The sequence below is a fragment of the Mesoplodon bidens genome (assembly GCF_964165515.1).
Source record: "Mesoplodon bidens genome assembly, chromosome: 15".
Lineage (NCBI taxonomy): Eukaryota > Metazoa > Chordata > Mammalia > Artiodactyla > Ziphiidae > Mesoplodon > Mesoplodon bidens.
The window spans coordinates 81032197-81052838 of record NC_138171.1 but is presented as its reverse complement, the minus strand read 5'-3'; the positions used below and the strand labels follow the sequence as shown (position 1 = coordinate 81052838).

Sequence of the window (20642 nt, the reverse complement as noted above, 5' to 3'; positions counted from 1 at the left end):
TCTGATCAATCAACAAACATGTATTCAGTGGAGACGGGAAATGATTAAAAGTCCTGAGTAGGTCAGACTGGTTGGGGAAAGACAAAGCTGAAATCTGTGGAGATGGTGACACGTGATTGAATTTGAGATAATTTTGAAGGTAAAGACAGAAGAATTTACTAATGTAGTTGGTGTAAAGTATGAGGGGAAGAGAAGAGCTAAGGCTTTTGGCTTAAACACCTGAATAGATAATGGAACAATTTACTAAGATGCAGGAGGACATCGAGAAGTATCTTTCTCTCTTTTTTAGCCATTTTATTTATTTATTTTTTAAACATCTTTATTGGAGTGTAACTGCTTTACAATGGTGTGTTAGTTTCTGCTTTATAACAAAGTGAATCAGTCATACATATACATCTGTTCCCATATCCCTTCCCTCTTGCGTCTCCCTCCCTCCCACCCTCCCTATGCCACCCCTCTAGGTGGTCACAAAGCGCTGAGCTGATCTCCCTGTGCTATGCAGCTGCTTCCTACTAGCTAGCTATTTTACATTTGGTAGTGTATATATGTCCATGCCACTCTCTCACTTTGTCACAGCTTACCGTTCCCACTTCCCGTGTCCTCAAGTCAACTCTCTACATCTGTGTCTTTATTCCTGTCCTGTCCCTAGGTTCTTCAGAACCATTTTCTTTCTTTTAGATTCCATATATATATGTCTTTTTTTTTGCCATTTTAAATTTGAGATACCTATTAAAGAGCCAAGTGGAGATGCTGAGCAGGCAGTTTGATACCTAAGTCCTGGAGCTCAGGGGAGACGTCTAGACAGGATGCGCATATCAGAGTTGGGATTTAAAGCTATGCAGTGGGAGAGATGACCAAGGAAATAGGTGTAGATGGAAAGGCAGGCTTTCCAACATTCAGAGGTCTGGTAGAAGAGAAGAAAAAATCAGGAAAAGAGACTAAGGAGGAGCAGCCAGTGAGGCAGGAGGGAAACAAAGAAAGTGTGATGTCCTGGATGAGAAAGTGGTCAACTGTGGTACAAACTGCTGGGAGACCAAGTAAGATGAGAATGGAAATGTGATCCCTGGCCTTTGTGAGCTATAGTCACTGGCTACTTAATCAAAATGGTTCCAGCAGAGTCATGAGGGCAAAATCTTGGTTGGAGCAGGCCAAAGAGAGACTGGGAGATGAAGTAGTGGAGATAATAGTAGAGATAATGATTTCAGTTTTGTTGTGAAAGAACAAAAAGACAGGGAATGAGGTGGAAGGTTTTGTGGGGTCACTGGGGTTTTTTTGTTTCTGATTTTTATTGTTTTTGTTTATATCCCGAAGGGAATGACCTTGTAATAAGGGAAGACTTTGATGTTTTCACAAAGGAGGTGAATAATTCTAGGAGTGAAGTCACCGAGAAGGCAAAAGAGGGCACAGTCCAGGGCCCAGGTGGAGGTTCAACTATTCAGGAGAGAAGAAGTAAGACAGTCACCTGAAAGATGGGGAAAAACATTCCATCAACTCTCTGCCAGAGTTGATGGCCTATCTGAAATGTGTAGCAAAAACATGAATTAGGTCTACTAACTACAGCTGGACTATATTTTCCAAAAATGCTTACAAGCTCAGTACCAGTTGTTGCTGGTCAAAGCCAGTCTTAGATAATAATATGTCTTAGTTTGGGTCCCTCCAGAAGCAGATATTGAGGTAAAGATTCTGGGGCAAATCGTTTATTTGAAAGGTGATCCCAGGCAAGAGCAGTATGGAGGCAGGGAAGTGAGGGAAGGCTGCTGAGGCACCTTATCCAGCAAGTTATCATGATGGGCAACTGAGGTTGGATCCCACTGGAGAACTCTGGGAGATGGGGTAGGATAGGCCTCAGAGTTATCCCACCTGCAGGGTTTGGGTCTTGGGTTGTTTATGCGCCACCTCCATCATTTACTGGTTGTAGGTTGCTCCCAGGGCCCTCTAATTCCCTGGCATGTCCAACCTGCAGTGTGCATGAGCAGAATTTGCAGGAAAAGCCCTCAGACAAAGAGATGCAGGTGCTGAGATCTGGAGGTGAAGCTGGTGGGCCAAGAGGATATGGGTGGAATCCCGACAGCATCTAATAAATTAGCCAAGAGTCGTAGTTATATTTTGGCTTGTTCCACTTGTTGGAAGGCAACAAAGAAGGCCAATCGTCCCTGTCCTGGTACCCTGTCAAAGAGCTCAAAGCAGTATGGGTGAGCAGCTGCTAAGATTCCTCTCCTCGCCCTTGTCTTCTCTCTTGGGGCTTGGAACCAGAATAAGAAGTTGACAACCCACTTCCCATACAGTATCTCATTTAATCCTCACACAATGCCTGTGTCAAGGGCATCCTTAGCTTCATTTCACAGGGGAAGAAACCGAGACTTAGAGCTTTTTCAAGACTTGCTCAAGATCACATCTGCCAGATGTATCAAGGCTCTCAGATTCCAAAGCCCAGCTCTCAATCTGTGATCTCAGATAACCAGATCCAAGTTTATCATTTACCTGATCCGCACCTGTCAGGAAAATGTGATCAGAGCTTCCTTTGGCAATCCCTTTGAAGGATAATTTGTTTGGAGAATATCCAGCACAATATTTCTGGTTTTATTCCGCTATGGTATTTCCTTAATTTGCGGGCAGACTTTTCCAAGAGGAAAAATTATGTAAAATAAAGTGTTTGAACAGCATCTCACACTGTGATTGAGTCATTAAAAAGAAGAGCTATTAATAATGCATTGGCTTTGATTATACTTTCAGTCACCGGGAGCTGTCAATGGAGAATTACTACTCTCTTCTGACAAAGTCAGTCATGTAGGGGTGTCTAACGATGCACGTGATTGTTCTAGCATTCTAAAAGTGGGAAATTGTTCTCTTGTGGAAAGTGCATTCCAAGGCCATGGGGCGTGGTTAACATTCTGGAAGGGTTGTGGTCCAAGGTTGGTCTGGGGTGGGAAGTGGAGAGAGAGAGAATGGAATCTAAAATAAATGACAAACATCCAGCCAGTTAAAGATGGTTTGGTGGACACCTCCCCTGCCCTCGCTTTGTCAGTGCAGCAAAATTCTTTCACCAAATCATTCCAGTATGCTCCTCTATGCTAGTAAATTCTGTATTGATCTTTGTGGTCTGCTTAATTACAAAGAAAGTTGGAATGTAAATGCAGGCAGCTTTTAGATCTTAGGATGCACACCTTTCTCTTCTCTAAAAATACAAACCCACTGTAACAACTGGATTCTGAAATGGACTCAGGTCTCCTGGGCCCAGAGCCAAAGTCCATATGCGTGGAAGGAAGAACACTCAGCATTTAATTGGGTGAGTGTATCAACAGGCAATAACTCTCCCAGGCCCCCTCTGGGATAGAATTTACAGACTACTTAGAAGGGCAAGAAGAAACAATCTGCAATAAACAATTAAATATCCAATATCCCTGGATATTGATAGGGAGCCCTTAATATCCAGAGGCAGCAAAGATGAGAGCAGAATTCATGAATCCCTCCCCCTGTGTAAGGTGTCCAGCCCTTGAAACCCCAGGATGTCTGACCATGGGGCTCCCAGGGCCTCCAGGAGTCCTGGAAAATCAAGGTCAGAATTTTACAAGGCTGAGAAAAATCTTCACCCCCAACTGAGGCTACCTTCATTCTGGTCTGAGAGCTGCTGTTGTCATCTGTAAGCTTTCAGCACTAAAGCAGCACTTTTGTTTTTTTAACTGAGCTCTGCAGGGGTATACTATGCCAGCACCTCGAATTCATTAAAATGTCATTAACATCCACTTATGGAATTGCCATTTATGTGCTGCATAGCATTTTCTGAAAACTCTGCAGAAGGAGATAAATGAGATTTTCTTCTTTGGGATCAGAAACAACCACATGCCTTCCCAGGTTGGGTAGTTACAGTCTTGTTAGGCCAGGATCCCACCCTCCAAATGTCCCATGTGTGAGGGTCCCTCGGGGCCTCGTTCAGTGGTGAGTCAGGTGAATTCTTATGGACTGCCCCTACTCTGATTGTGTCAGGGGGCATGGCCAGCCAGCATCTGCTCTTCCGTTTGTTGGTTTTTCAACTTTTAACGTGGAATATTTCCAATATACACAAAATCAAAATTTCATTCACGCTTCCACCCCTTTCCCTCTTGCCTGTACTTTTTGAACCAAATGTCAGATATTATATCACTGATGTATATCCCAAATACATGTTTGTAAATGAAAAAGACTCTTTTTCTAAGGGTATAGGAGGGGCATAAGTAGAGCACGATTACGACACGTTTAAATACTTAACAATAATTCCTCATGATCATTAAATGCCTTGTTAGGGTTCAGATTTCAAATTGTACCACACAATTTATATTTTTAAACATTCTATGTGTATATGACATGATATCCAAATTCGAATTTTGATTGGAAGTGGTTGGTAGGTCTTTTATGTTTATTTGCTCTTGATTATAAGAAATATAATGTAATTACAATTATGAAAACTAAACAAATAGAGAAGTGTGGGGGATAATTCTATGCAATATCTTTATAGTATCAAGCAGAATGAACTAATGATATTTTGTTATATTTGATTCAGATGGGATGTCTTTTAAGTCTCATTTTCTATAGATTCCCTCTCTCTCTCCCACCTCACTCCCCTCTCTTTCTATCTCTCTCCCTCCCTCCCTCCTCTAATTTATAAGTTGAAAAAGCTGGGTCATTTGGTCTGTGATTTTCCAGTATGAATTTCGTTAGCCCCATAGTGTAATTTAACATGTTCCTCTCTTCTCTGTATTTCCTGTAAATGGGTAGGTATATCTAGAGGATTGATTCAATTTAGGTTCATTTATTTTTAGGGGAATGGGGGGTGGCTAAACTACTCTGTAAGTAATAATAAGTAATAATATGGAAGAGTCACATAAGGTCTAGGGGGTTTTGTGTGTGTGTGTGTGTGTGTGTGTGTGAGATGTTGGCAGTCATCGATGAGTGTTGCCCAGATCCTTCAAGTTATTAGGGTTGCAAAATTGTGACTGCCTCATTCTATCATTGCTTTGTCAGTTATTTAAAAAACACTTCTATAAAGAGAAACTTCCCTCCATCTAATCTTTGGGTACCAGGTCCAGCACCTGTTTTTCAAAGTCCCTATCAACACAGCCCCCTTCTCATACTCATCTCAACAGACTGTGCACTCGGGAAGAAAGGAAAGGCCTGAAAGGTTCTTATTTTCTTTTTCCAAATTTTGTTGTTTTGAAATGTATTAGACATTCAAAAGTTATAAAGAGTAATAAGCAGCCCGATGGCTGGGGAACTTCTCCCTGTTGTTTTCATTTGCATTTCCCTGATTACTAATGCGAGTTTAAGTGTGTTTTCGTGCGTTTACTGGCTAGGCAGACCGTTTAAATGGCTTCTGGTTTTTTGTGATTAAAGACCAAGAGTGTCAGATTCCACGTGTGAAGGGAAGGCGGGGGCAGAGGTTTCAGCCAGCGCACACAGCTGCGCCCTCACCGCAGCCCAGTGTGAGCACTGCTAGAAATGAGTGTGTCCCACATGAGAATACCTTTGGTCCAGCAACGTGATGGGAAAACATGCTGGAAAAGCACGAGACCGGAGGTGAAAAGCAGGCAGTGAGAAATCTCAGCATCTGTGAGAGGAGATCTGAGCATCAAAACAGTCCTGTGTTGCCTGAAGAGTTACACCTGAAGAGTTACACCTGAGAGTCTGCACGTGTGTGCTGTGTCGGGTGGAATAAAGCATTAAAGAGAATGGGGTGGGGTGGGGTGAGGGGGAGTTTAGAAGAGGGAAGGATGTGGCAGGAAGAATAAAGACAGGCACGGCCTTGAGACACCAAATAACTGGGTATCAAATGCCCGCGAGAATCAAGCAGACAGTAAAAATGGAAGCATTGTGCCTCGTACACTACACATGAGGACAGGTGGGCACCGTGGCCACCTGGAGATGTCCCTCCCCATCAGCTTTATTATCCACCTCTTGACTAGTGGGAATGTCAGCCCTGTGTTGCCTTCTCAAGAGAAGCTGGAAATCTAGATTTTACATAGAATCGCCTGATTTTTAAAAGCAACCTTTTTTTCTTTTTTTTTTAAACGTTATGTCAGCCACATAATATGTCTATCTCTGGCCAAGTTTGGCCTCCAGGTTGCCATCTTTGCATCGGAGGTTTGCCTCTTTTCCTGGGGTCAACAAATGTCTTTTCAGAACTTGCTCCCTGTTCTCCCGGCTCCACCCTAGACATGATTATATTCATTGATTAGGAAGGAGTTATTTCTATTTCATGTGCTTCAGACACAATAAGGATGATCTTTTTCCACCTTGGGCATGACCAAGCAAGCTTTGACCTGTTCAGCATTTTTTGTTGTTGTTAGTTGTTTTTTTTTTTTTTTTTTTTTTGCGGTATGCGGGCCTCTCACTATTGTGGCCTCTACCGTTGTGGAGCACAGGCTCCAGACGCACAGGCTCAACGGCCATGGCTCACGGGCCCAGCTGCTCCGTGGCATGTGGGATCCTCCCGGACCAGGGCACGAACCCATGTCCCCTGCATCGGACTCTCAACCACTGTGCCACCAGGGAAGCCCGTTAGTTGTTTTTGATTTTAGGATTTTTCCAAATTCAGTGGAGGTGTCTAAAGTACTGGCATCTTATGGGACGCAAGGTCCCTGTAGAAATATTTTGCCTTCAAACGGTATATACAGTGACAAGAAAGGCAACATGTTACAAAACTTAATTCATTCTTAGATGTGGCAGTGTACTAATTATAAATCTTTGGATAAAAACATGCTTCTAAAACACCTAAAGCATTGCACATGAGGAATGAATAATGGCTAGGGATATGTATGTTACCCATTTTCAGATATCTGAAGGGCTGCCATGTGACAGAGTACCAAGTTATTCTATGTAACCCTTAACAGTAAAATTTTAGCAAGAAATAGCTGAGAAAGATGCCAGAGCTTGGTTTAATATGAGGAAGAATTTCATAGCAGTACTTCTTAAAAACAGGAACAAACGGCCTCAGCAATCAGTGACTCCCTAGTCCCTGAAGACAGTCAAGTGATGTCCACCATACTATGGGAGCAGAAAATGGTGGCATCTGCAGCCTCATCCCACTAGATACTATGTAAGTTCCCTTCCAATCCTGTCATTAAAGATCCTATAAAATTAAAATCCATAAAAAAGGGAAAAACATCCCACTGAAATGTAAAAAGTAGGAACTAAAAAACAAAATACAGTTGGATCAAAGCATTCAATCAAGAGAAAAAACAGTGAAACAATGTAAACTGATATAAGGCATGCATAAAATTTTTAAGCAACTCATTATATCAGTTATTCTATGTAATATAATTCATAGCAATGATATAGTGTTTTATAACTATAACTAATTATATAGCTAAGGGCACTGGGGTTAAATGATTTGCCTAAGGTCATAAAAGAGTTATTTTCTTGAGGAATTAGAGCCAGAGTTTTGACTGAGCCACATTCCTTTTATTTTGCATTTGAATTGCCACATACTCCAAATCATGAGGATAAAAGGTTGACTTTGTTTATTAATCAAAAGACATTGCAAAAGCTAATGTGAATGATGAAGCAAAGGAGAGGATAAGTGGGACAAATATTTATTAAATACCCTCTCCACATGGGGTCATATGCTGTGCCTTTTATATAATATCTCATTTTATTCTTAAAATTAGATGAGGTGGGTATTAATATCATCCCAATTTGATAGATTAGAGAAATTAATTAGCTTGTTTAAGGCCATACAATTTGAGAGGATAAGAGTTGGAATTTTTCACCTGAAGTGTATCAATTAAAATATGCAGAAAAATCAAGAGAAAAGCTATTTAGTTTCAGGTACTTTATCCAGCGACCAGGTACTTTATCTAGGGATCACAGGGATTTTATTTTTACCTTCCTGTGATGCTCTTTGGTATTTATTACACAAAAGTAACTTTATTTGAATCATAGTGAATGTGTTAGTAGTAGTAATACAACTGATACTGTTTAATTCACAGATTTTCCACTATGTGATTATTTTTTGAAATAAAGGTGATTTATATTTTATAAACACAAAAAATTAGAAATTAACTTTTGATGTATAACAGGTATGCTATGTCCTACCTTTCTTGGTCATGAAACTGTTATGATTGCCTTTAAACTAATAATAATATTTTATTTCCTGTGTACCTGTAGAACAGAGTCTGACACATTTTTTTTACAGTAAATTTGAATTTCTTTTTGATTTGCTTAAATGAAGATATATTGTTAATGTCTTATAGGCCCAGGGTAAAATTGAGTTAGGAGATGGAAGAGAATACAATTATTTTTTTATTGGATGTGCAATTAATAATTATTTTTTGCCAGTTTTGAATACTGTGTGCCAAGCCACTATTCCATCAGTGAAAAACATCAGTGGTTTATTGTAGGCCTACTGTGTGCCAGGGTTGTGCTAGGTGATTTAGGCATATGAGGAATAATATCTTTACCCCTCATGGGACAACTGCAAAGGTCAACCAGGTGATATTCCATTATGCCATCTTTGGTTGGGAACATCTTGTTATTTTTCATCTCTCACGTCTCTTGGGTTTACATGGGTTTTTCGTGTTGGACACTATGGAGCAACCATTTAACTTCATTTGCCTTAAATCAGAAATCCTGGAGATGGCTACCTGATAGAATTTGCCAGCATTAGTGACTCCCAGGGAGCTGAATTCGCAACTTAATTTGCAATACAACGCTCACTTATTAATTTGGCTGCCTGGAATGTCCTTTCTTTTTCTTTTCTTCTCAGCAATTGCCTCTTCATCCTACTGCCATGTCTTCCCAGCAGCATCCAAAATAATCTGCACTTAGCCTATCATTTCACTTTTTCATTTTATTGCAAATGAATCTTATGTATCTGTCTCTCCGGTTACACTCTGTAGGCATAGCATATTATTTTCTTTAGCATCTGCTCCAGCACCTAGGAATTAAAATGAGTGAGCGGATGAATGGCTGGCTGGCTGGATGGATGGGTGTATTGCAGTAGGATTTCAGAGTCTCCAACCTACTCAAATCACAGTCTCCTCATTTGCACAGCAAGCCTGGAAAAAGTTAAATGTGACAGCGAAGCAGAAGAGACCTGGATTTGTAATGCTGGCTTGTATCTTGCTGGTACTTTCTCCAATAAATGAACCTGTTGTGATTTCACTGCTTTGAGGCGTCCTTAACAGCCTTTCAATACCTTCATTTTTAATGGCTCAAAGGAAGTTGTTACAATGTTTGCAACGAATGCAAATTATGGATCCATAATCCTGAGTGTCTCATAAAGACACTCACTAAACAGCTATTGTACCTATACAATAGCGTCTCTTATGAAATCCCAATGAATCAGCTTTAAACAAAACCATTCTTGCCCAAGTCTGCAGTGTGCAATTTTATAAGAAACTCAACTGGCTTTTACACACCCCTCTCCCCACAACACCCTGCATAATGGAAGAAAAACCAGAACATTGAAAATGAGACTTGTAAAGACTGACATCCTGAGGTAAATAATGCCTATTTCAGGTAGATAGTAAAAACTTCTGGTTTCATTTCTTCTGTCCCATGGGTACTTCTTGTGGGTAGAAAACGATAGCCTCATGGAATCAAAAGCAACCACAGAGATTATTTAAAAATACATTACATATATTTTAAAATAACACCTTGCCCTCTTTTAAAGTTTACAAAACCCTTTCATATTTGCATTATTTCATCTCATCCTCATAGTAGCCCGGGTTCTTGTTATTGTTGTTCTTGTTATACCTTGCCTCTAGTTTCAAAATCTTTCACACAATCCTCCATGTATCCACAGGAGTGAACTTTTTAGTGTACACACTTGGTATATATTATTCTTCAGATCAATACCCCAATATGACAGAAAGAGAAAACGACAAAACCCCATTTGATCAACATGGTAAAGAGCTTTTCAAGATCTACCTCTGGTTTCCTATTCGGCTCCATCTCCCTCTACTTCCCTTGTTCTTATGATTGTCCCTATTGAAGTGGCCCCTCCAGCCCTTGTGTGAACATGTTCTCACAGCTCCATCCACACTCTTTTCAATGAGTGGAAGTCAAACACTGCTCTAAGCTGTTTCTTTGAAGGCTTCCCTGATTCTAACAAGCAAACATAAAAGAGCCTTCACTTGGGAGATCATTGACTGACTACTTTATCCGACTCTATTACATGTGTTTTCTTATATAATTATTTCCCTCTAGAATTAAAATTCCTAGAAGCTATGTTCTTTGAAAAAAAAAAACACTTTAAATCACTACTGGCATAGTACCTGATAGAGCCTAAAGGTGGGTCTAATTTTTCAAAGTCAGTGGAAAAGAATGACAAATGGGTGAGGTCAAGTGGTAGATCCATGGCTTGACTACTCAACATCTACTTTTTCAAGAAACTACCCTTCCTCCATTTCATATTCATTCTCTTTAGACCATGTGATTGGTCTCTGGGGTGGGCAGGCACAGACTCAGGCCTGGCCCATCAAAGCACAAGGTTCTCTTTTCCTACCTTCAGGGATTAGTTTGAAAATGGGCAGCTGGCCTGAGCAGGACCAATCAGAGTCTTCTCTTGGCCTTTAGTCAAAAGTATCAGAAACAGTCTCTGCTGCCTTCTAGGATCTCCAGCTATCAAGATCAAAGAGTCTGGAGCTGCCATTCTGCCCACCACGTAGAGAGAGCTTGCCTAAAAATTAAGCTGCACAAAGAAAAGCAAAGTTGCGGCATGGTAAGATTGGTACAGATGGCCCTGTTGGGACAACTCATTCTTGCAACAGAAAACGTTTTGATTAATACAGTGATCACGATAAAAAATAAACAAAAGAGAAAAATCAAACCAGGTCATCAAACTCCATACAAAGTGTCCTTTCTACCCCAAACCACTGTCTCTCTATTGAAACAGAGCAAGTTGGGATGAAAATATTGACAACACAAAATGTTCCTTATCTTTCATTTCCCTAAAATGAATCTTGAAAGAGCTTGCTGAGCATTTCAGAGTTCAAAGAAATACAGACAGAACAGTAGTTTAAAATGGCAAATGCTAATAGCTCCTTACTTATAAAAGCAGCACTGCATATTTTATAATAAAGCACAATTAATAAGAGTATGTTTTATTTGTTCAAAACTTAGGCAAGAATGAGGAACCGTTTACCTGTTGCAAGAGAGAGTGAATAAGAGGAGGAAAAAAAACCAAGAGTCCCTTCTATTCTCCTGGGTGATGTCCCAGCTCAGCTTTCTGCTTCTACTGCAGCCCTCACTGTCGATCACTAGTGGAGAGTAAATGGGAACTTATGTCCATCATAAAATGCTGCCCAATAGGTAGTTTTATAAGATTTATATACATACATTAAGTCACTCTGTCCTTTGCCATATACCTCCAATAAACCTTGTGGTTCTCCCTCATCACTTCATGCCAAATAAAAAGTGGTAATATTACCAGATTTGCAGTTAATTATCATGACATATGACCCATAATGATTTAACATCTTTGTTAAGAAGCCATGGTAACATGGAGCACAATGCTGGAATACATCGTTAAAGCCATCATTTATCCATGACATTTACATTTTGTTCACAGACCAAAAAAAAAAGTTAATTGACAAAGCGCATCTATACAACATTTATTGAGAACATAGCCCTCTCTCTCTCTCTTTCTTGCTGCCAGTTAGTTTGGCATATTAAACTTTGATTTATAGGATCTAACTTTTCTTATCCTTTTTAATGACCTTGAAAGTGAGTTATGTTTCCTTCCCTTTAACTGAATTTATGGGAAAATAATCGTCCCTTGACAAAGGAGCTCAAACTGATAAAGGAGAGTTGCTTCACATTTCATTTCCCTGATGAGCAAACAAGTTCCCGGAGAATTCCATGGAACCGTTACAAACGTTGACTAGGGAAATGTCATATAACTTCTCTTTTGCTAAACAGAAAATGCTTTTAGGGAGGGCTCACTGTAATTCTCTTCTCTCTAATGTGCATCTCCAAGCCATGTTCATCCTCAAAAATATTTCTGCATTCTATAATTCTATTTTAAAAAGTCTAATATCAGGACCAGCTTCTAAAGGATGCAGATTCACCGGGACACAGAGATCCAGCAATAGGAAACTTTTATTCAGTGTTATGTCTCCTTGTTTTGGTCTACTCAATCTAAAGAACTTTACCTATGTTTCTAGAATGGAATGCACTATTTCCTTAACAGCAGGCTTACTTCATTGCCCTCTGTAAAATCGCACCCTCTTCTCTCTCCAGTCTACTCAGCCTGCTTTATATCTTCATAACCCTCATCTCCACCTGATGTATAAACATATCCTATCTTTATTCCTTTGTTGATTTGCTACACTCCTCCTCACCCCCAGTTAGAATTGACTTGCTTATTAATTGCACTTGGCAAAAATGTGAAATGGCCCAATTAGAAATAAGGAATGTGATGGACCTTTTTCTAATGTACTTTGAGATACTTGGTATAGAATGGAATCACAACAAAATTATTTGATAAATATGGTTTGACCCCAGGGTCAAGGTATGTTCTTGAGTCAGGGGCCTGGGTGCCTGCTGCTTGTTCCCCTGATCCCACCCTCACAAACTTTTGAGAAAATTCTCCTCCTCCCCTTCCTCAGCTCTCATGAATTCCTTGCCTCCATCTGTTTCCCCACTCCCTTCACTTTCCACATTTAAGAAGGTAGTTGAACTGAAATTTTTTTCCAAGCAGGAAAGACGCCTTCATCTTTATGCAGGTGAAAGAGGTAAAGATGGGATAGAAATTGGGCTGAAAATAAGAGAATAGTCTTTGGATAATTCAGCAAAGAGGAATTTATGAATACTTTTTTATAAAATTTATTTTTGGCTGCATTGGGTCTTTGTTGCTGCCCATGGGCTTTCTCTAGTTGCCGTGAACAGGGGCTTCTCTTGTTGTGGAACACGGGCTCTAGGCACGCGGGCTTTAGTAGTTGTGGCTCAGGGGCTCTACAGCACAGGCTCAGTAATTGTGGCGCACAGACTTAGTTGCTCCCTGGCATGTGGGATCTTCCTGGACCAGGGCTCGAACCCATGTTCCCTTCATTGGCAGGAGGAATCTTAACCACTGTGCGACCAGGGAAGCCCTGAATGCTTTCTTATGAAACACTTAGAATTGTCACATATATATGAATAAATGTTCCAAAAAATAGAAACTTACACCTGACAGCACTTTAAAAAGACTCAGAGAGAATTTACCCTCATGAAGGAAATCCTTGCCTTTCTAAACAGAGTAGATTCATAAATTCAAAACATCATAATGTATGACCTCTATTGAAATCCAGTGATATCACCTTTAAGTTTATTTGATATGAATAAGGGTGTTTAGTTCTTTGGCTAAATAACTGAAAACAAAATAGGTTCCAGCTGCTGATGGGTTAATGAGGTAAGATAATAAGTACTACAGAAATGTCATGGGTATAATTAGAATCCATAATTAATACCAAACTGGCCAGCAAAGTTCACCATTGAAGTTGGAAACGCAGTATCGAGGTATAATTTTCAAAAAGTTAAACACATTGCTTTCATACAAAGTGAATGTGGGTCAAAGATTTATTTAGCTCATTAATGAGGGAAACAGCATGGTAGTAAAGTTGGTAGTAAATTCTCAAAGATAATTTGAGAGCCTGAGTATATATTGGCACTGAAAAAATTGTGAAATTAGGTTGTTAGGATAGATGGAAAACGGGCTATTGTGTTAACAATTAAACACTAAACTTTGAAGATTATCATTTCTACCAGATAAATTTCACTTGCATTTTTATGGGGCAAGAATTATTTGTACCACCCTCAATTTTCTACAAGCTATTATTTACCTTTAAAAGATGTAAAATATTCAAAGAAACAAACAAAATAAACCCAGGAAAGTATTAGGTTGGCCAAAAAGTTTGTTCAGTTAATGAATATGTTATTCAATACAGTTCTTCGTGAAAATGAAAAATGTGTCTCTTACTCAAAATTGAACGAATTTTTTGGCCAACCCAATATATACCCACAGAAAAAGAGATTCTCTTTGGGTGGGCCTATTACATAATACCCCAGTATGACAGTGAAAGAACATGCAGTCTTTCGTTTATCTATTTAAAAGTTTTAAACTATTTTCTTAACATTAGTCATAAAAATAAAAGAAATGAAACAAAATTTCTGATTAGATAAATGTTCTCCCAGCCACACATATACAGGAAAACCTATACCATCAACAATAAAATATGACAGACCACACTGTATTATTATTTAATCATTATCAAAATAAATCACAATTTAAAGTATGAACATAATAGCTGTCATTTATTGAGCAACAGTCTTTGTGAGGTAGATAGATAGATAGATACATAGAACACACTGTTAGACCCATTTTACACATGATGAATGGCATGGAAGTCATGGGGCTTCCCAAGGTCACACAGCCAGTGGTGTGGAGTTGTTAACCCACTTTCTAGCCACTACCTACAAATTGATACATACAGCCATATCAATACTCCAGGGAGTTAAAACAACTCACTTCTGGGTTTAATTCAGTCAGAAAAACTATTAGGCTAACTACAGATAAATTTCATAAGCAAACCAGCAACATTTTCTCAGCAAAATGAAGGATCCAAAACTCTGATGATACCTAATCAGGTTATTTAGCCAAAGACAAAATTTCACCTTGGATGTCAAAATACAGAGGGGGAAAGGTAACATCATCAAAGACTGCAAACATCTTAAAAAGACAGAAAAATGGACTTCATATATTCTCCTTAGAGAATACACCTTTGCCACTGAGGTTTTCTCTGAAAAAAATTTTTTTTATTTTAATCTAAAATAGTCTGATCAATCCTCTAGCTATAAAACTACTAATTTAAGGAAAATACAATGAACAAGGAAACATATCAAATAACACAACTGGGATGTAATCATCTAAATCTAGATGGAGGAACTAGATATGCAATCCCTAAATCTAGGTAGAAAATCTAGATAGAAGGAACTCTGCAGGACAAACAACCCAGTTTGTTCAATAAGTAAACAGCAATGAACAACAGAGACATAGAGATAGACTGAGTTAAACCATGTAAAAAAAAAAAGGTACAAAACAATTAGAAAAAATTGAAAAATGACTATTGGATGATATCAAGGAAAATCAAGTTAATATTAACTTTTGTAATATGATAAAAGTATTATGGTTATGTTTTTAAAGTATCCTATCTGCTAGAAATACATATGGAGATATTTACAGATCAAATGGCATATTGAATATGGTTTTAATGTAATCCACGGGTTGAGCAAACATGGGAGAGGGTACAGGTGTAATCATTTAGGCTGTGAGATGATAACTGTTGAAGTTATGTGATGGAGACATGGGAGCTTATTATTCTGTTATTTCTACTTTTGTATATACTTGGAATTGTCTATGATAAAATATTTAAAAATCACTAGGTTGTATACAGATAAATTAAACAAAGTAATAAAATAATCTTTTCTTTCAGCTGTATTGAGATATGATTGACATACAACGTAAGCTTAAGGAGTCCAACATAATGATTTGATACATTGTATATATTGTGAAACAGTTAGCACAATAAGGTTAGTCCAAAAAATCACAGTTACACTTTGTGTGTGTGTGTGTATGTGTGTGTCTGCGTGGTGAGAACTTTTAAAATTTACTACCTTAGCAATTTTCATATACTGTACAATATTATTAACTATAATCACCACACTGTACATTACATCCACAGAATTTATGTATCTTATAACTGGAAGTTTGTTCTCTTTGATCACCTTCACCCACCCACTCCCACTCCACCCAGGTAACCACCATTCCGTTCTTGGTTTCTATGAGTTGATGATGTCCCAAAAGTCCTGTAGGCTTTATTCACTCTTTTTTCTTTTTTTTCTTTTTGTTTCACTAACTGAACAATTTAAATGACCTATCTTCTAGTTCATTGATTCTTTCTTCTGCTTGGTCAAGTCTGCTCCTGAAGCTCTCTATTGAATTCTTCAGTTCAATCATTGCCTGTTCCAGATGTTGAATTTCTGTTTGTTTGGTCGGTTTTTTGATGGCTTCTATTTCTTCATTGAATTTCTCATTTTGTTCATGCACCATTCACCTGATTTCTTTTACTTGTCTGTACGTTCTCGTAGTTCACTGAATCCTTCTTTAAGAGGATTATTCTGAAACCTTTGTCAGTTCATAGATCTCTTCTTTAGAGTCAGTTATTGGAATTTTATTAGTTTCCTTTGGTTGTGTCATGTTTACCAGATTTTTGTGATCCTTAATTCCTTGCATTGGAAACTGTGAGTTTCAATAAGTGGTCTCCTCTTCCAGGTTCACTCTGGCATCCAAAGACCTTTACCAGTCTGTTAAGATTGAGGTACTGGACAATTCAGCTGGTAGTGTCTGTGGGCAAGCAGGGCTTGCTACTGGGGTCTCTAGTTGGCAAGACCACCCCCTTTACTCTGAGGTCAGGAGGTTGCTGCTGGCTGGGCTCCATAGTAGAATGGGCCTGTTCTATGGGCACATTCAAGTGGGACTGCTGGGTAGGCTCCCTGATTGGGCAGGGATGCTGGCTGTGCTCTGCAGTCAGGTGGGGCCACTATCTGGGCTCTGCAATCACTTGTAGTCAGGTGAGGTGGCAAGCTGTGTTCCCTAAAAGAGTGATTCCAATGGCTGTACTCTGTGATTGGGCAGGGATACAGCCTGGGCTCTGCAATCTCTCCTGACCTGATGGTGTCACTAGCTGTCCTCCATGTTTAAGTGGGTCTGCAGGCTGTGCCCCAGTGTAGGTCGGACCATAGCCTGAGCTTCACAATCAGGTAGAACACTGGCTGTGCTCTGCTGTTGGGTAAGGTCACTGGCTGAGCTCTCTGGTTGGGAGAGGCCCCTAGGTGTAACCCACAGTTGGGTGGACTAGACACTGTGCTCTGTGGTCAGGCAGACTTGCTGTTCAGGTCCCCTTGTTGGGTGGGGGCACAGACTATGCTCCATAATTGGGTGGGGTCACTGGCTGCATTTGTTGGCTGGACAAGGCTGCAGGCTGTGTTCAGCAATTGGGCAGAGCCTTAGGTTGGGCTCTGCTGTGAGGCAGGGGTATAGGTAGGACTCCAGAGCTGGGTGGTACTGTAAGGAGGGATCGAACCTGCCCAGGGTCACTGTTCAGGCTACTTGGTTATATGGGGCCAGAGGCTATGCTCAACAGTTGGCAGAGCTGTTGGCTTAGCTCCCTGCCCAAGCAGCACTGTATGATGGGCTCCTCAGCTTCCCAGGTTCTCTGATCAGGCTTCCTAGTCTGGTTGGACTGAAAGCTACACTCAGCTTTGAACAGTGCTGCAAATTTGATTCTCTGCCCAGGAGAGGCTATAGAACAGACTCCATGGCTGGTATAGCTTGTTGTCTGGGGACCCAAATTGGGAAGAACTGCCAACCAAGTTCTCTGGCCAGATGGGGCCACCAGCCTGGCTTTGTAGATGTTCAGAACCACTGGCTGGGATCTCTGTTTGATCAGTACTGCAAGTCCACTAAGATCTGAGCACTGGTTGCTATAAGCCTATTCTCCCTTTTCCATCTCTAGGATCTATCTGATCTCCAGAGGTTGATCCCTACAGATTTCCCCCATCATCCCCAAGAGGTGAGATCTGATTGAGCTTCTCAGGAAACATACCACAATGCTGTGGGAGCTGGATGTCCACCTTGAGCCCTCTTTTTCCCACTGGAGAAATCTTAGGCCCAGGGGTGAGGGTGGCTCTGTATGGTACTGTTACAGCCTGGAGGAAGGGCTATGCAGTCAGAGTGTAGCCACTCCTCTTACCCTTTTAATGCAGTCATTTTCCATCTCTGTGGTCCAGAGCGGGTGTGTCAGCATCATCTCTGAGTTCTAGGATTTTCACGGTGGTCTCTTGTCTATAGATAGTTGCTAGTTGGTCTTCTTGTGAGGGAGACTGAAGTTGGGAACAAGTTATGTTACCATCTTGATGAAATCACTCTCCTAAAATAATCTTCATCATTCTTTTTCATATGCATTTCTCCAACAGAAGGGCCTAGTTGGCTTTACTGATCTATAAAAAGAGTTTAACTTATTGAACTCATTCTTTGTTTTTCCCAGGTGGCTGAAAAAAAATCTCACCCTTGACAATTCCCATTATTACCAGAGAAGTAGACTTAAAATTATTCCAAATTTAAGGTTAGGCCGTTAATCAATACAGGATCAGAGATTGGCTGTGGGGGGTGCGGGGTTACAAATCTTCCCAAAAATCATACATCAGCTTTTATTAACAGAACATCACCTAAGTAATATAAAAATTAAACTAAAAATCACATTAATCACTTTCGCTTTGCAAGAAATAACGTTACTAGTTATTTGAAAACTTCTACTAAATGTTAATTATGTCTAAAAATGACCAACGTTGAAAAACAAAGAAGATCAGTAAGTCTCATCATAAAATGATCAAGAGGCTAAGTGAAAAATAAAAAGTAATTGCACACCAAGTTATTGGGCCTTTCTGCTCTCAACTCCTAAACTGTCTTCTGAACTTCAATTTGTTCTCTTACCTACTCTCTATGGTGGATTTTCAGGAGGAGTCAAACATAATTCTCAAAAATATTAAAGCATGTACACATTTCAAGATATTACATAGAAAAAATAGTATGTGAGAACAGGGAGAAAAAAAGTGTGCAGGAGAAGAAGTAATAGAAGACAGAAATTTGTCTGAAGAATCAAAAGAGCCCTAGAGTCTGATTTGTAAGTTTCTTATCTAATAAAACTAATAGTCTTTCAGTGGACTGAGTGATTGGTATAATTCATCTTGCCTTTAGCAAACATGCTGATGCCCTCTCTTGTAACACATTTATTACCAAGAAAACAACATAATTGGTATCAGTGGGAATGCTTCTGGCTGCAAGTAACATCCCAAGACAGCTAACTTAAACATCAAGAAAAATGTGTTTACTCAAAAAGCAAGGAGTCCTGAGATGAGGTGGCTTTGACTTTCTATAGTTTCTATCTGCCATCTTCAGCCAGTTAGGTTTGTCCTTGACATCCATCCCATAATAGGTGCGAGAGGACTGCCATAGTTCCTGGCACCATAAGAAGACACCATGATATCTAGTGCTAGAAAAGCAACTGTTTTGTTCTATGTGACTAATTATAAAAAGGAAGAAATCCTTTCCCTGAGGTCCCCAGCCTATTTCTCTGATGTCTCATTGGGAAGAACTGGACCCATTTGCCACCCACAAGCCATTTGCCAATGACACAAATGAGATCTCCCTGATGGGAGGTTGGCTAATGAAGTTTATCCTTGAGCAGCATGGCAGATGGGTGAACAGAGTTTGGCTGGGCAGGAAGAAAGACTGAACATCTGTTAAATAAGTTCCTATAATCTGGGCCAGTGTCTCTAAAACTTTAATTTCAATTTTGTTAAAATGCAGAATTTGATTGACAAATTAGAAAAGTGAGCAGAAATCCCAGATAACGGGAATCTCTGAAGCAGTGGGATTTCTGCTCACTTTTCTAATTTGTCAAGGTCACTCTATAGTTACAAACTGAGAGAACAGGCAGAAATAAACAGGATGGTATTTAATAAGTACACCTGGGGAGAAAAAGAATAAATAAACTGTACCAATAAAAGCCTGGGAATGGTGACAAATGCATATGGACGACAGAGTAAAAGGTCTCAGGGTCCCAGTGATAGCAAGCTATTTTGAAATACTGCAGTGATGTTACAGCTATAAAACTAACCCTGCTTTTGGAATGCCTAACAACGTATATATTACATTCTGGGTTATAGAGTTTTGAAGGATAAAGATTTTGGCCCTTGCATGGCACCCAGAAGGGAACTGTAACAGACTTAGGGACCAGTCACAAGGAAAGGATAAAGGAAGAGGACTCCTCCTTCTAAGAAGACCAAAAGGCACACCTAAGCCAACTTCAGGGCTGGATATGTCCTGACTTGAGGGGGACAGCTGGCTGTTTGTCATCTTGACAGATAGGAAAAGTGAGCAGGATTCAATAGCAAGAATGACGTGTAAAAAGACCTCATCAGGATCCCTGAGTCCAGCCTAGCTTTTGAGTAGCCCCTTGTCTTTGGGCGCTTTGCTTAACTTCTCCAAGTCTCAAGTTCCTTGTTGTAAAATGAAGTAACCAACACCTTCCTTTCAGAGCTTAGTAAATGTTAGAGACAAATAGGAAATGTGTCTGGCCAGAGTAGGTGCTTAATAAATGGGAATAGATATTATTGCGGTAATTTGTGAGAAAAGGTTTAAATTAGATGGAGGTTCCTGTGCTGTATACAGCAGGTGTTCTTAAAGAGCTACTGAAATAATAGCCCAGTGGTCACTGCACACCTGACCCCCAGGCATCACATGGAGGTCCGTTACCTCGTTACCTCCCTTACGGCTCCCCCCAGCTCCACAGCAGTGAATATGAAAGTGTGCTGCCAACTCTTGGGGGAGGGAGTAGTGTTCTGTGAACACTGATCATTTCTCTGATCCCAGCCCCTTCCAATCCAACCAGCTCTCCTTTTCCAACTTCCTTCTAAAGAAACGAGGGTGGCTGGGCTTCTTTCACAATAGAATTTTAACATGTAGCACATGTTATTTCATTGGTCTTCATTAGTCATACAACTGAGCCAAGTTAAACCTGATGATTTTACTCCAAAACACTTTCACTGTAAGAGTCCTCACGTCAGGC

General features: G+C 40.0%; 1 protein-coding gene across 2 annotated transcripts in view; it reads right to left on the bottom strand.

Annotated features, from left to right (window-relative positions):
• The window catches only part of MACROD2 (mono-ADP ribosylhydrolase 2), a 1988024-nt gene that overhangs the window by 749333 nt on the left and 1218049 nt on the right, over nt 1-20642 (bottom strand). Inside the window, exon 7 of one of the 2 annotated variants that reach the window (XM_081256148.1) lies at nt 8830-8908. The exons of the other annotated variant lie outside the window; for it this stretch is intronic. Within the exon in view, the coding sequence (XP_081112274.1) occupies nt 8858-8908 (51 nt within the window). The 3' untranslated portion in view covers nt 8830-8857. Of the gene's footprint in view, nt 1-8829; nt 8909-20642 lie in introns of those variants that run through there. 2 annotated transcript variants of the gene reach the window in all.